This window comes from Grampus griseus (genome assembly GCF_964374135.1).
Source record: "Grampus griseus genome assembly, chromosome: 2".
Taxonomy (NCBI): Eukaryota; Metazoa; Chordata; class Mammalia; order Artiodactyla; family Delphinidae; genus Grampus; species Grampus griseus.
The window spans coordinates 76597534-76612980 of record NC_139018.1 but is presented as its reverse complement, the minus strand read 5'-3'; the positions used below and the strand labels follow the sequence as shown (position 1 = coordinate 76612980).

At 41.4% G+C, this 15447-nt stretch overlaps 1 protein-coding gene across 1 annotated transcript; it reads left to right on the top strand.

Moving 5' to 3' along the window:
• Positions 1-516: 516 nt before the first annotated feature.
• PARP2 (poly(ADP-ribose) polymerase 2) lies at positions 517-13722 on the top strand. The gene is made up of 16 exons (XM_082648096.1): positions 517-605; positions 1565-1699; positions 2031-2101; positions 2701-2751; positions 8071-8167; positions 8593-8668; positions 9283-9385; positions 9995-10157; positions 10405-10543; positions 11590-11653; positions 11735-11869; positions 12129-12256; positions 12421-12520; positions 12867-12965; positions 13209-13333; positions 13454-13722. The coding sequence occupies exons 1-16, from the start codon at positions 560-562 to the stop codon at positions 13611-13613; spliced, it is 1692 nt and encodes a 563-aa protein (XP_082504222.1). The 5' UTR covers positions 517-559; the 3' UTR covers positions 13614-13722.
• Positions 13723-15447: the final 1725 nt, after the last annotated feature.

Sequence of the window (15447 nt, the reverse complement as noted above, 5' to 3'; positions counted from 1 at the left end):
GAGGACGGGGGGGAGAGTAGTCTGAATTGGGTTATGAGGCCCCCATACAGGGTACCTCACCTCAGCCATTGAACTCACTTCGCTGGCCGTGAGTCTGTTCCAAGCTCCGGCTAAGGAGGCATCCGCCAAGCCCCTCCGCAAGGGCGGGGTCGATGGCATCTCCTGCCCAGTCTGCCCTCGCGCGGAGCCCCGTTCTCTGGGAACTCACCTCCCCGAAACTCAGGGAGAGCCCTGTTAGGGCCGCTTTTGGCCCTAGTCTCAGACCTTCCCAAGGGACATGGGACGGAGTGACTGAATGCACTCAGCTCGTGGCCCCATCGATGAGCTTCCCGCCGCCCTACGCCGAAAACCAGGCTCAAGCCACATTTATAAGGCTCCCAAACCTAAGTACATTTGTCGGTTATGGTGACTTCCCGCAACACATTGCGACATGCAAATACTGCGGAGCGTCCCTCCCCTGGCAACTCCTCGCTGGGACGCACGCGCGCTACGTGCTCCCGCCTTTTGACTGCGCCGGCGATACTTGGGAGAGGGTTGATGACGTCAGCGTTCTGGCTCCATGGCAGCTCGGCGGCGGCGGGGGACGGGCGGCAGCCGGGCGCGAGGTTTGGAGTGCATTGTGGGGGGCAGAAGGTTGGGGGGCGGGAAATCGGAAAAGGAACGGTGCCCTCTGCTATAGCCCTTCCTACTTCCATCGCCGCCTGAACCAGCACTTGTCTTGGTACCGAACTTTGAAATTTTCTGTTCTCAAGAGCTTTTGGGATTACAGAACTGTGTATAACAGCTTGTTGACCTGTAACAACTAACTTAGTGCCAGCACTATCTTAAATACCTAATGTCATCCAGTTAAAAAAAATTAATTTTAAGGTGCATCATTGTTTTATGTACCACTAAGCAAGGAGAAACGCTTCCAATTAAAACATTCACTACTTATAAGTCATCCGCGGTAAAATGCATCCCAGTTTCAGAGATAATAAAATGCAACTCTTAGAACTGACTTATGATGAGATATCATACTCTGTGTATTGTGTTCTTACGTGCATAGGTCCACCCCACAAATTCGGTACTGTGTTGTCTTCCTCTGGATTTATCAGTTGGGGCAACTGAGGTACTAAGAGATGAAATAACTTCTACGCGATTAAACAGCTGAAAGAGACAGGGCTGGGCTCTAAGTTAGGCACAGACTCCAGAGCACTCTAGTAACCATTATCTCATACCACCTTAGGTAGTTTGAGGATAGATATTTGGGTGGTATTGGGGCACAAGTAAACGGAAGAGATAAGCAGGCTATGAGACTCGTGCCTCAGGCCATGAGCTCACAAGGACCTCAAGGCTCCATTTTGCTTTGTTTAGTTTTATGTGGCTAGAATAGCAATTCAGGAACTCACACTGTTTTCAAGAACAGTGGTGTGGCAGTTATTATTTCTTTGTAAATTTACAAAACCACCTCAATCTATTTCTTTAAAAAGATGTTTTTTCAAAGTAGCATCATATTCAGTGTGTACTCATTCTTTCTTTTGCTTCTTTGCCTATGCTTTTGCCCATTCTGTATCACTGAATGAAGCTGAAAGAGTTAATAATGGCAAAACAGCTACAGAAGACCCTCCACCTGCAAAGAAAATTCGAAAATGCCAGAAGATGAAAAAGGAGCCTGTGGCTGGAGGAAAGGCTGATAATGACAGGACGGAAAACAAGCAAGGTCAGCTCCTGGACATACATAGGCCAGGGAGCTCCTGGGCCAGCAAGGGGTCTCTGGGAGGGGTGAGGGTCGGGGGGTGGTATCTTGTTTTTTCAACTCTTATTTCTTCCTTTCTTGAAGATATAATTAACTTTCTATCTTTTGGGCATACCACAGGACTAAACTACTTTCTCAAAATCTTCAGTTTCCTGTATTTGAGATGAACTGAGACCTGGGCAGATCAGGAGTGCTTGGGAAGGGCAAAGTTAATTATGACAGGTTTCTGTCTAACCATGACAGATAATTTTGATTCCCAAAGAAGTAGATGTGGTACATATCTGTCTTTCCTCAGAGTCTGTAAAGACCTTGCTGTTAAAGGGCAAAGCTCCAGTGGACCCAGAGTGCACAGCCAAGGTGGGGAAGGTGAGAGACTCCCATTGATTTCTCAGGGAGCAGTTGTTCGTTTGTTATTGGGATTCCTGTCTGGAACATTGCTAGTATCCATTTTAGGAATGCTCTGCAAAATATTACTAGTGATTAACTCTCTCCAAGGCTGAGTGACAGCAGGGGTGGGGTTTGGGGGTAATCATCAGGGTGATTTTTGGCATGGTTAACTTCCGGAGTCGTCATCAGCTTTCCACACCTCATTCTCTTTCTCAGTTAGAAAATTGTATCATTATCAATGTTCTAATGAGAAACTGCCCTGGTATGTATGGCATGAGTTACTGATGAATGGGAAAAGCATTTGAAGAATACAGAAGAAAGGCTTCCTCTGGAACAGGTTTCCTTTAACTGAGTTAGACTGATCTGTATTTCTGTAATTACAAAAAGGGAACATGTTTTCATCATAGGAATGACAGTTTATGTGTAGAAGAACGTATTTTTGCATTTCTTTCCCTGGAAGATGCATGTTGGTAGAGTGGGAGAATACTACCTCGAGGCATAAGAAAATTTAGAGCCTCGCTTAGGATCTCATCAGGGCTGTGACTGTACAAATGTCACTTTTTTCCTTTTCTCTCTAGGCCCATGTATACTGTGAAGGAAATGATATCTATGATGTCATGCTAAATCAGGTAAGGGAAGAAACTATTTTATTTATGGGAATTTCTTCTTGATAATTATTGTTGACAGCGTCCCAGTGCCCAAATCTTTAATTCTGAAGTCCCTTATATTAGACCCTAGGGGTTCATACTCCCAAGTACTCAGCCCTAGTGCACTCTACCTGATTGATAGTGGAGTCCTCTATGAAAAGCAGATCTTTTAGCAGATTTTATGTCTTTTATTGAACCTATGAACCCTCTGTTCATATCATTTTGCACATTTTCTGATAGGTTGTTGGTCTTTTTTCTTATGGGCTTTGAGGAACTTTATATAATGTGGAGGATAGTCCTTTGTCTATAATATAAATTGCTTATATATTTTCCAAATTTGTCATTTGCCTTTTGATTTTCCTTATGGTATACTTTTTGCCCTTACTGAAGTTTTACATTTTTATGTAGTTAAATTTATTTATTTTTTAAATTTACTTTTTATTGAGGTAACATTGGTTTATAACATTATATAAATTTCACATGTACAACATAAGATTTCTACTTCTATAAGCACTACGGGGTGCTCACCACCGAAAATTTAGTTCCCATTTGTCACCATACAGTTCTCTATGCTCATCAGAGATATGGGCCTCTAATTTTCTTTTTTGTGTTGTCCTTGTCTAGTTTTGGTATCAGGGTAATGTTTTGTTTTGGGGGAGGTTTTTAAATTACTATTTCAGTCTCTTTACTAGGGTTTGGTCTATTCACATTTTCTATTTCTTTATGATTTAGTCTTGGAAGGTTGTATGATTCTAAGATTTGTCCATTTCTTCTAGGTTGTCCAGTTGTTGGCATATAGCTAGTCATAATATTCTTTTATAATCCTTTGTATTTCTGTGGTACTCATTGTTATTTCCCCTCTTTCGTTTCTGATTTTATTTATCAGAGCCTTATCTCTTTTTTTTTCTGAGTCTAGCTAAAAGTTTGTCAATTTTGTTTATCTTTTCAAAGAACCAGCTGTTAGTTTCATTGATCTTTACTATTGTCTTTTTAGTCTCTATTTCATTTATTCCTACTCTGATCTTTATTATTTCCTTCCTTCTGCTGACTTTGGGGCTTCATTTGCTCTCTTTCTGGTTCCCTTAGGTGTGAGGTTAGATTGTTTATTCAGGATTTTTCTTGTTTCTTGAGGTAGGCCTGTATTGCTTTCAATTTCTCTTTTAATACCACTTTTGCTGCATCCCATAGATTTTGGTATGTCTTATTTTCATTTCATCTTTAGTATTTTTAATTTCTCCTTCGATTTCTTTGTTGACCCAATAGTTGTTCAGTAGCATGTTGTTCAGTCTCCACATATTGGTGGTTTTTCCGGCTTTCTTCTTGTAGTTGATTTCTACATTGTTGTAGTAGTTTCACGTGATCAGAAAAGATTTTTGATACGATTTCGGTCTTCTTATATTTATTGAGACCTGTTTTGTACCTCAACATATCAATATGATCTATTTTTGAGAAAGTTCCTTGTGCACTTGAGAAGAATGTGTATTCTGCTGCACTTAGATACAGTGTTCTGTACAAATCTGTCAAATCTGTCTGATCTAATGTTTCATTTAAGGCTGCTGTTCCCTTATTAACTTTCTATCTGGATGATCTATCCATTGATGTAATTTGGGTGTTAAAAGTCCCCAACTATTATTATGTTGCTGTCAGTTTCTTCCTTTAGGTCTGTTAATAATTGCTTTACATATTTTGGTGCTCCTGAATTAGGTGTACATATATTGAAAAACTTCTCTTCTTAATGAATTGTCCCCTTTGTCATTATGTAATGTCCATCTTTGTCTCTTGTTACCTTTTTTCTTGAAGTCTATTTTGCCTGATATGAGTATTAATTATACCCGCTTTCTTTTGGCTGCCATTTGCTTGGAGTATCATCTTCCATCCCTTCACTTTGAGCCTGTTTGTCTTTAGAGCTGAGCTGAGTCTCCTGGAGGCAGCATATAGGTGGATCTTATTTTTTAATCCATCCAGCCACTCTGTGTCTTTTGTGGGGTTTTTTTGTTTGTTTTTAAATTAGTTTATTTATTTTATTTTTTGGCCGCATTGGGTCTTCGTTGCTGCGCGCGGGCTTTCTCTAGTTGCAGCGAGTGGGGGGCTACTCTTTGTTGCAGTGTGCAGGCTTCTCATTGTGGTGGCTTCTCTTGTGGAGCATGGGCTCTAGGCATGTGGGCTTCAGTAGTTATGGCATGCGGGCTCAGTAGTTGTGGCTCATGGGCTCTAGAGCGCAGGCTCAGTAGTTGTGGTGCACGGGCTTAGTTGCTCTGAAGCATGTGGGATCTTTCCGGACCAGGGCTCGAACCCGTGTCCCCTGCAGGCAGATTCTTAACCACTGCGCTACCAGGGAAGCCCCACTCTGTGTCTTCTGATTGGTGAAGTCAATACATTTACATTTAGGATGATTATTGATAGATGAAGACTTAGTATTGCCATTTCATCTTTTGTTTTCTGGTTGTTCTATATCTCCATTGTTTCTTTTTCCTTGTGTTTCTGTTTGCCAGTTTGGTTTGGTGGTTTTCTATGACGTCTTTCTCAGTTTCCTTTTTTTTAATGTTTAGTGGCTCTGCTCTAGATTTATGCTCTGTGGTTATCATGAGGTTTGTATAAACGTCTCTTAGATAAAATAGTCCTTTTTCCGCTGATAGCATCTTCATTTGACTATATGGCTTCCATCCTCTTCCTCTTCCCCTTTTATGTATTTGTTGTCTCAAATTATCCCTTTTTATGTTGTAAATTTGTTACCAAATTGAAGTAGCTATAGTTGTTTTTTCTGCTTTTTTTCCCTTTAACCTTTATGCTGTTTAAACCTATTCTGATAGAGTTGCAATTTTCTGATTCTGTTTATCACCTTACTCAAAGTTTTGTGTACCTTTGTCTTTTTCTTTCAAGTAGAAGAGCTCCTTTCAACATTTCTTGTAAAGTAGGTGTAGTGGTGATGAACTCTCAACTTTTGTTTGTTTGGTAAAGCCTTTTTTCTCCTTCATATCTGAATGATAACTTTGCTAGGTAGAGTATTCTTGGCTAACAGTTTTTATCTTTCAGTATTTTGAGAAAGTCATTCCACTCCTCTAGAGTTTCTTCTGAAAAATCTTCTGCTAGCCTAATGGGGATTCCTTTATAGGTGATCATACATTTTTCTCTGGCTGCCTTTAAAACTCTTCTTTTATCATCGACTTTTGACAGTCTTAATATAATGTGTCGTGGAGAAAACCTTTTTGTGTTGAGGGAATTAGATGCTCTCTTAGCTTCATGGAGTGGTCTATCAATTTTCTTGCCCAGGTTTGGGAAGTTCTCAGCTATTATTTCTTTCTGCTTGGTTCTTTTATAGTTTTAATCTCGTCAGAAAAGTATTCCTTCTGTTCATTAATTTTATTCCTGAGCTCATTGAACTGCCTTTCTGAGTTTTCTTTTAGTTCATTGAGCTTCTTCATGATAATTCTCTATCAGTTAGATCACAATATTATATTCTGTGACTTTAAGTTTGGTTTCTGGAAAATTGTCATTTTCTTTTCATGATACACTGTAATTGTGGTTCTTCGTGGTGTTTGATGAGTTGTTCCTCTGCTAGTACGTCTGAAGTAGCAAACACCGCGCTCTTCTTTAGGTAAAGCTTTTTTTTAAATCTTGATTCTGAGGATTCAACAGGTTAGAAATTACAGGCCTTTCTTTTGTTTTCCAGTAGGTGGCGATGTAACACAAGTTTTTGGTTTCTCATCGGACCTGCCTCTAGTTACATTTGATAGCACTTTCCACCCTCCACCACCTCTGTCAGGGGTCACCCGGTGCCCTCCTTATCACTGTTGTGCCTCCAAGGTCATTGGTGCTTTGCTGCTGCTGCTGTCACTGGCGTCACTACCTGGGGCACCAGGATGGCAGGAGCCTCCGTTCATCTGGGATCTCCTAAGTCACAGGAAAAGGCGCGGGGAGCTGGGTCGCCAGTGCCTCTGAGTTGTCTGGTATTGTTGTGTTCAGCCGGGAGCTGCCACTGAGGGTGAAGGTGCAGGGGCCAGAGTCACAGGCCCTCCATGGCTCCCCTGTCACTGCTGCCCAGTTACCTGTGGCTGCCAGCACCACTGCAGCCAGGATGCCAGAGTCCTGTGCACCGCCTCACCTGCTGCTGCCAGGTTCTCTGGGGGCACGGAATCGCAGGCACTGCCTCCACTGTTGCCCTGGTTCCACCTCCTCTATGTGTCCCAGTCCACCCACCTTTAGATGTACAGATGTGTGGAATTCTCTGGCACCCTGGAGTGTAAGACAGAGGCACCTTTGTTGAGTTGTGGATTTTTTTACTGGTTGTAGATTGAAGGGGAGAGATGAAGGGAGCATCTTTTCTCCACCATGATGCTGATACCCAATTTTTTTCTTTTTAATCTTTTTTCTCTTTGTTTATATTTGTTGTTTTGGGTAGATACTACACATGCCTGGTTAATGTATTTCCTGAATATGTCTTCATATTTGAATTCTTTGATCTATCATATATACTTTTAACAGCTACCTAGTATTCTTTTATTACCACTTTTTTCAGTTAAAATATCATGAGCATATAGAAAAGATCCTAAGGCCCCTTTTTGTTCTACCATCTGCGACTTTATAATGTGAGCAGACAGGAGGTAGGAACAGGAAACACACTTAACAAAGAAGACTGCATTGATGACCAGGGCTTGGCCTTACAGCACAAGCTGCTGTTCCTTATCATGGACTGCTCACTCTCTTCACTCAGAGTAAGTTACTCACAGGATACCGCTTTTTAGATACTAGTCACATTTTCTCTGAATGTCTCCAGCTCAGGTCACGTTAGGTACGGGGCAGACGTGGCAGTGGTTTCTGCCTGTCCTCCCTCCCCTCCTAACATCCTGCTCTCAGCTCATTGTCAGATTGCTGCAGCTGACAAACCAAAGCAGTAAGTGGAACTATTGAAGAATAAGTTGTCTAAACAAACAAGCATAATAGTTACAGATCTTTGGGGCATCAAAATTGTTTTCACTTGGAAAATAATTATTGGGAATGGATTGGGAGCTGGAAAATACATGCGGCCTCGGAACAATCTATGGAGGGAAGTGATGATATTTGAGGTTGGGTAGAGGTTTTAGGAAGCGTCCAGCCTTTAATTCTAGGAACTCAAAGTTTAATATAGAAACCATTTTCTTCCTTTCTTATATCCTTACTCTTACATGAACCTGATTTTCTTGTCCCTTGCTGTCCTTTCCTCATGGCAATTACTGGTACCTGTGACCAAGGAAGAGTCATTAGTTTATGTAGCTTTCATTTGCAAACTTCTGTCCTTTTATGTTCATATTTCTATCATCGTAGACCAATCTCCAGTTCAACAACAACAAGTATTATCTGATCCAGCTGTTAGAAGATGACGCACAGAGGAACTTCTGTGTTTGGATGAGATGGGGCCGAGGTAATGACTTTTATTGTGGATTTTATGAATTATTATTCAGAAAGCCAAAAGCAACTAAGTGAGTAGCCAAAGGATCCTCTGGGTTTAAATTGGTGAAGTGGAGTTTCTATAACCTGTCAGAGGCTTAGGAATCAAACTGTGCTGCTTGAAATTGGGGAGTGGCCAGCATCCTCATTTGCAAGTTCCCATCGGAAAAACTACTAGCAGCCTGTTGAGGCTGAGAACTCTCCTGCAGTTGGGCTGCTAGTGCTGTTCAGAGGCAACAGGATCAGTTCCCTAAGCCCTTTCACCTTTTCCTTCTTCCTTCCTGCCCATTTGTCAGATGCTAAGTGGAGAAACCTTAGAGAGCTGGCTTGTTGCTATCAGAGAACTGTTCTTGGGTTGGGGGGCAGAGAACCATCTTACACGTGGCATTTACTTTGCAGTTGGAAAAATGGGGCAGCACAGCTTGGTGGCTTGTTCTGGGGATCTCAACAAGGCCAAGGAAATCTTTCAAAAGAAGTGAGTGCTAAGAAATGAGTACAAAAAAATACCCTTCTTCTTCTTGGATATCTCTTCTTTAAGAATTTTATAGTAAGTGTGATTTGGCCTAAATGATAATGTCTTTCCACTGTGACACTGTATGATCGGAACACCAAATTACATCCTTAGTTAGTGATTAAATCACCTGGAACTGTGAAATTGACTAAAAAGAGAAGAAGCTAATATATTCAGCACATGACCAACAATTTAGGAAATTTGGGAAAAATGAGATGAGACTATTCACCTACAGTTTGAAAAATTATTTTACTATGATATGAAAAACTTTCTGGAGTCTCTGGGAATGTTTCTTTCAGAGAAAAGTATTGTATAGGGATCTTTTGTCTTAAATCTCAATGACTTTTGTGATGTTTGGGGCCTTTGGGAAGCTCAGGCGTCTTTTCCCATTTTTTTTGTTCCCTTTGTCTCTAGAGCTTTTCTGTCCATTCAGGGTCCTAATTCAGAATCCAGATTTATGGAAAATTGATGTCGCAGGAAATAAAAAGTTTGAAGATGTTCTTAGGAAATAACTGTAAGCCCATCCCTAGTAGTAGACCCTTGTTTGTAAGATTTTCTCACCATCTTGAACTTTACAGATTCCTTGACAAAACAAAAAATAATTGGGAGGATCGTGAGAAGTTTGAGAAGGTGCCTGGAAAATATGATATGCTACAAATGGACTATACCACCAATACTCAGGTAAACTCTGACTATACGTTTAGGGAAGAACTGTTTCCTCTTAACCAGGGTGAAGTCTAGCAGAGTGACTTAGATGAGGTCCTAGTCTCTGTTATTTACTAAGGTTCTTATAAAATCTTAGGTCCTGTTTCCAGAAGTTTAATATTATGAGTCAAGAGAGGAGTAATAAATAGTCAAACTGATAAAACTACATTTAAAGTTGCCTTCACTTCTAGTTATATACCACAGTTTAAAAAAAAAAAATTTAATTTTGAATGCTGAGTTATAACCAGGATGCTAAAAGGATCTATCCTGAAAACTGTCACATATCTGAAAAATGAAAAACCAGTCTTTTTAAGGTGAGAAGATTTGAGATCCAATAGCTTCTTTACATACTTAATGACATCATATTTGGAGGGCCTTTTAGACTTACTCTGAGTGTTTAACTATGGGAAGCAGAAGTAGGACTAGAAGGTGGAAGTCACACTGAGTACAACTAGGTTAATAATGGAACGGGCCTGTGTTCAAGCAGAGGCCGACGTTGACCTGGCAGGAATATTGTAGAGCCCGTCCTTGCACGGAGCGTAAAATAGATCCTTTCAGATTTTATGACTTTTTTTTTTGCTGTAGAGTGAAGAGGAAACAAATAAAGGTGAATCTCTCAAATCCCAGTTGAAACCAGAGTCACAGCTAGATCTTCGTGTACAGGAGCTGATAAAGTTGATCTGTAATGTCCAGGCCATGGAAGAGATGATGGTAGAAATGAAATATGATACCAAGAAAGCCCCACTTGGTAGGACTTCAGATTCGATCACTTCATACTCTAGTTCCTTTACCAGGATATTTTATCACCATCATGATTTAAAGCTTGCTGATATTACTGAACAAAGAAAGAGAGATTTGGGGTGAGAGGTTGCGTGGGGGGAGGAAGAACAATTTTGAAAGTTGAAAGGTGAGAGTCTTTGTTGGGCAGGGACACAAATACAGTTGACAGGCTTGGGACCCTAGTTGTGGAGTCTGATCTCTGGCTGGGTCTGCAGGGAAGCTGACAGTGGCACAAATCAAGGCAGGTTACCAGTCTCTTAAGAAGATTGAGGATTGTATTCGGGCTGGCCAGCATGGACGAGCTCTCATGGAAGCATGCGATGAATTCTACACCAGAATACCACATGATTTTGGGTAAGGCCTGTGCTGTTACTTCACTTTGGTCTTCTGCCCAGCCATATCCCCTACATCACTCAGCAGCAACTATAATCTTTTTAATTTTTCATTTCTAAGGAAATGATCATCTTGAATAGCTGTAGAGCGAAAATGATTTATAGATAGCCTATTTAATCAGCTTATGAGTATGGGATGTGATCTCCTGGCCTGATTACAACCATATTCTCTGACAAAGTGGAAGTTACCAACTCAAGAGAGAGTGGGGTCTAGCTATCCAACCAGCATGTAAAACACCTTCAGGCCTATCACCCTGTTTCCTATTCTTTAAGGTGACAGTAACACACTAACACCATTTCTGTGAACTCAAAGGATATTAAGTATATAAAATACATTTTATCTTTGTTGATTCTGCATTCTGGTGCTTCCTTTATTTTTATTCCTCTATTGCTTTATAGAAGCCTGTGACCTAGAAATAACCCCGAGTGGTCAATAGGTATATTTCTGCCTCAAGATAGGACTTCATCCAAACTATTCCTTATTGATGTCAATACATCTTATTTTTATTTTATTTTTTTAATTTAATTTAATTTTTTTTTTGGTACGCGGGCCTCTCACTGTTGTGGCCTCTCCCGTTGTGGAGCACAGGCTCCGGACGCGCAGGCTCAGCGGCCATGGCTCACGGGCCCAGCCGCTCCGCGGCATGTGGGATCTTCCCGGACTGGGGCACGAACCTGTGTCCCCTGCATCGGCAGGCGGACTCTCAACCATTGTGCCACCAGGGAAGCCCCATCTTATTTTTAAAAAGTTCCCATAAAAAGGAATTTTAACTCTAGTCCCAAATGTCAAAATCTATATAGTTTGTTCATTTTATCCTACTCAGAGTATATGCATAATATCTCTTTATATATTTGGAAGTTAAAATCTCTTACAGATCTCTATCAAATGGAAGACCCCAGTTTCTTATACCTGTTTTCTAAAGGACCTATCTTTAGTCTGTTATTTTTAGTCATGTGCCTCTTGGCCACACATCAGAGAACTAATTATTGGTTATATCTCTGTCCTAGACTCCGTACCCCTCCATTAATCCGGACAGAGAAAGAGTTGTCAGACAAAGTACAGCTACTAGAGGTGAGATATGTGTGGATTGGGAAGTATTACATCTCTTGCCCCAGGTTCCTCCCACACTGATTTTCTGTCTCATCTTGTCAGGCGTTGGGAGACATTGAAATTGCCATTAAACTGGTGAGGACAGAACTGCAGAGCCCAGAACACCCACTGGACCAACACTATAGAAAACTACATTGTGCTTTGCACCCTTTAGACCATGAGAGTTATGAGTTCAAAGTAAGAAAAATGATCATTTATTTTCATAACAAAATAAATGATCCACCCTTCCCCATCCCCCTGTTCTCTGACTACTTCTGGTTAAGAGAAAACTTGAGGGCAGAACTTCTATTTACTAGGAATTGGGAAGGTAGGGCTCTTTCTAGCTGCCCTTGTGAGACCATTTGGGCCAATTTACACCAGAAGCCCTGAGGTTCTTCAGCTCACCATGGTCTCTTATAGAGTCCGCATCAGCCATTTCTTTCATTCTTCTTCACAGGTGATTTCCCAGTACCTGCAGTCTACGCATGCTCCCACACACAGTGACTATACCATGACCTTGCTGGATGTATTTGAAGTAGAGAAGGAGGGTGAGAAAGAAGCCTTCAGAGAGGACCTTCATAACAGGTCTCCATTTAGCTTTGGGTTTGGGAAGACATTCCCTTGCCTGAAGCGCAGTTATGGAACTTATAGAGAAGGACAGCAGAGACAGCTGTTGGTGTTTTTTTATGCTTATGGCCTGTGTTTGCAGGAGAGCAAGAGAGAGTACAATAATATTGGCTTTTCCTTAGGATGCTGCTATGGCATGGTTCCAGGCTGAGTAACTGGGTGGGAATCCTGAGCCACGGGCTTCGAATCGCCCCACCTGAGGCTCCCATCACAGGTTACATGGTGAGTAGAAATTGAACCCTGGAGGTAGGTACAAGGGAAAAGAATACAATTTTCTCAGTCCTTCCCTCCCCCCTTTCTTTTTTTTCCTAGATTAGGATTAGGTGGTGACCTGGCATTGACTATGACCTTCCTTTCTTAAATTCCTAAGGATATCCCTCCTTTCTCCCCAGCAAGCAGAGATTCGTTGATGCTTCTGCCTTCTCTTGGAACAGAATTGTGAGGGGAAATGGAGAAGGGTCTATATTGTATTTAAGATAATAGAACACAGGGTCAGTGGTATGAGCCTCCCTTCTAACACAATGGGTTAGGCAGTTGACCTTGTTTTTTTTTTATTTATATGTTTCAGTTTGGAAAAGGAATCTACTTTGCTGACATGTCTTCCAAGAGTGCCAATTACTGCTTTGCCACTCGCCTAAAGGATACTGGACTGCTGCTCCTGTCAGAGGTAAGGCAGGAACACATCCGTGATTTCTAGTTTATTATTAGTTCCTATTTTTCCAAAGAGAAAAGTTCAGCCACAGAACCAAGAGGTTCACCTGGGAGAACCTGAGAGGGAAGCCAAGTGCAATTTCCACTGCATTCGATTCTGCTGGAGTAGGAGAAGAAAGAACTGATGGAGTTTTCTGTTTGGCTTTAGAGCCATTCATTTCAGTAGGATGTGGTCATTTAAAGATCCTTTTCTTTGCAGGTAGCTCTAGGTCAGTGTAATGAGCTACTAGGGGCCAATCCAGAGGCAGAAGGATTACTTCAGGGCAAACACAGCACCAAGGGGCTAGGCAAGATGGCTCCCAGTCCTACGTGCGCCATCACCTTGTAAGTACTCAGAGCCTGGAGGGTCAGAAAACTCCTTTTGACCAGATAAGACTCTCTACTTTCTCTATTCAAACTTCTGAACCAGAGGCAGATGTTGACACACATTCTTCCATTTGGCAGGAATGGGAGTACAGTGCCCTTAGGACCAGCAAGTGACACAGGAATTCTGAATCCAGAGGGTTATACCCTCAACTACAACGAATTTATTGTCTATAACCCCAACCAGGTCCATATGCGATACCTTCTAAAGGTTCGATTTAATTTCCTGCAGCTGTGGTGAATGTTGATATTAAACAAACCAGAGAAAATATGATCTTCAAGCAAGAAAACAGGCAACGTTGTACTTTCGATTTTCTCATATTTTCTGTAATAAAGACGGTACAAATCTTCCACTGGCTTCTTCGGGCTTTACTTCTGCAAGCACATATTTCTTCTGATGTTAGTGTATCTTTATTTCCAGGACAGAAAATACAGCTTCTCTGCATATGCCACAGCTAGCTGCAGGTTACTCAGGATCCTGTTCTGTTCTTTCACAGCAGAATAGCCTCTGTGCATTGAGGGAGACTAATGGAGGTTAATGTTTTTCTCCATTTAATATAGTTTTTCTGCAAACTGGAGTTTGTTGGGTAGTATTATAGGAAGGGTAGAGGCAGCAAAGACTGAATTGTTTCCCATACAAATCTTCTCACTTGCCTTTTTCCCCTGTTTACCACCTGCAGACCAGGTCTCCCACCACTTAGCATCCTAGGTCTCAGCAGATGTCCAAAATTTTGGGTAGCACTTGGAGGACTGTCACTAAGCCTAAATATATCTCAGGGAGGAAGGGAGAGAAGGAGAATGATTTAATGTACCCCACTCCATCTAAGAAGTACTAGAGTCTAAAACAGATCCAGAGACTTCTTGACTATTTGTAAACACATGCAACACAGATAAACACACACATACAACATACTTCCTTAGTAACAATGAAGGTTATTTAAATGAAAATAGTTTGTAACTTTTTAGAGACCAGATTACCAATATCTATCAAAAATTTTAAATGTACACACCCTTTGACCTAAAAATTACAGATGTACATGTTTACATAGATGATGTCACTGCAGAATTGTTATATGCAAAAAAACCCATAAATAAGGAACTAGTTAAATATATTCTCTCATTGAAATAGTATGCTGCTGTTAAAACTAGACTATACACTTCAAAAAAATGTAAGAGAAGGGAATACTTCCCAACTCATTTATAAGGCAGTATAAAACTAAACCCAGATAAAGATATCACAAGAAAATTATAGACCAGTATACTGTAAGAATGTAGATACAGGTGCAGTGGTTAATAATCCACCTGCCAATGCAGGAGTCACAGGTTCAAGCCCTGGTCCAGGAAGATCCCATATGCTACAGGGCAACTAAGCCCATGAGCCACAACTGCTGAGCCCGTGTGCCGCAACTACTGAAGCCCACGCGCCTAGAGCCCATGCTTCGCAACAAGAAGCCACTGCCATGAGAAGCCTGCGCACTGCAACGAAGAGCAGCCCCTGCTCGCCACAACTAGAGAAAGCCCGCCTGCAGCAATGAAGGCCCAACACAGCCAAAAATAAATACATTTATTAAAAAAAAAAAAAGAATGTAGATACAGGGACTTCCCTGGTGATCGAGTAGTCAAGAATCCACCTTCCAATGCAGGGGACATGGGTTCGATCCCTGGGTGAGGAACTAAGATCCCGCATGCTGCAGGGCAACTAAACCTGCGTGCCACAACTAGAGAGCCTGAACGCCGCAACTACTGAGCCCGTGCACTCTGGAGCTCGTGCACCACAACTAGAGAAGCCCGCATGCTGCAACTAGAGAGAGAAGCCCACAATGAAGAGCCCACATGCTGCAATGAAGACCCAGCTCAGCAAAAAAAAAGAATGTAGATACAAAAATAAAATACTATCAAGCCTAAACCAGCAAACCATAAAAAAGGATTATACAGCATGACCAAATGAGATTTATTGCAGAAATGCAAGGTTGGTTCAACATACGAAAATCAACCAAAATTTATGGTTGTGACTTTTGCCAAATGTAGGGCAAAAGTCACATGACCATCTCATTAGATGCAGAAAAAGCAATTGG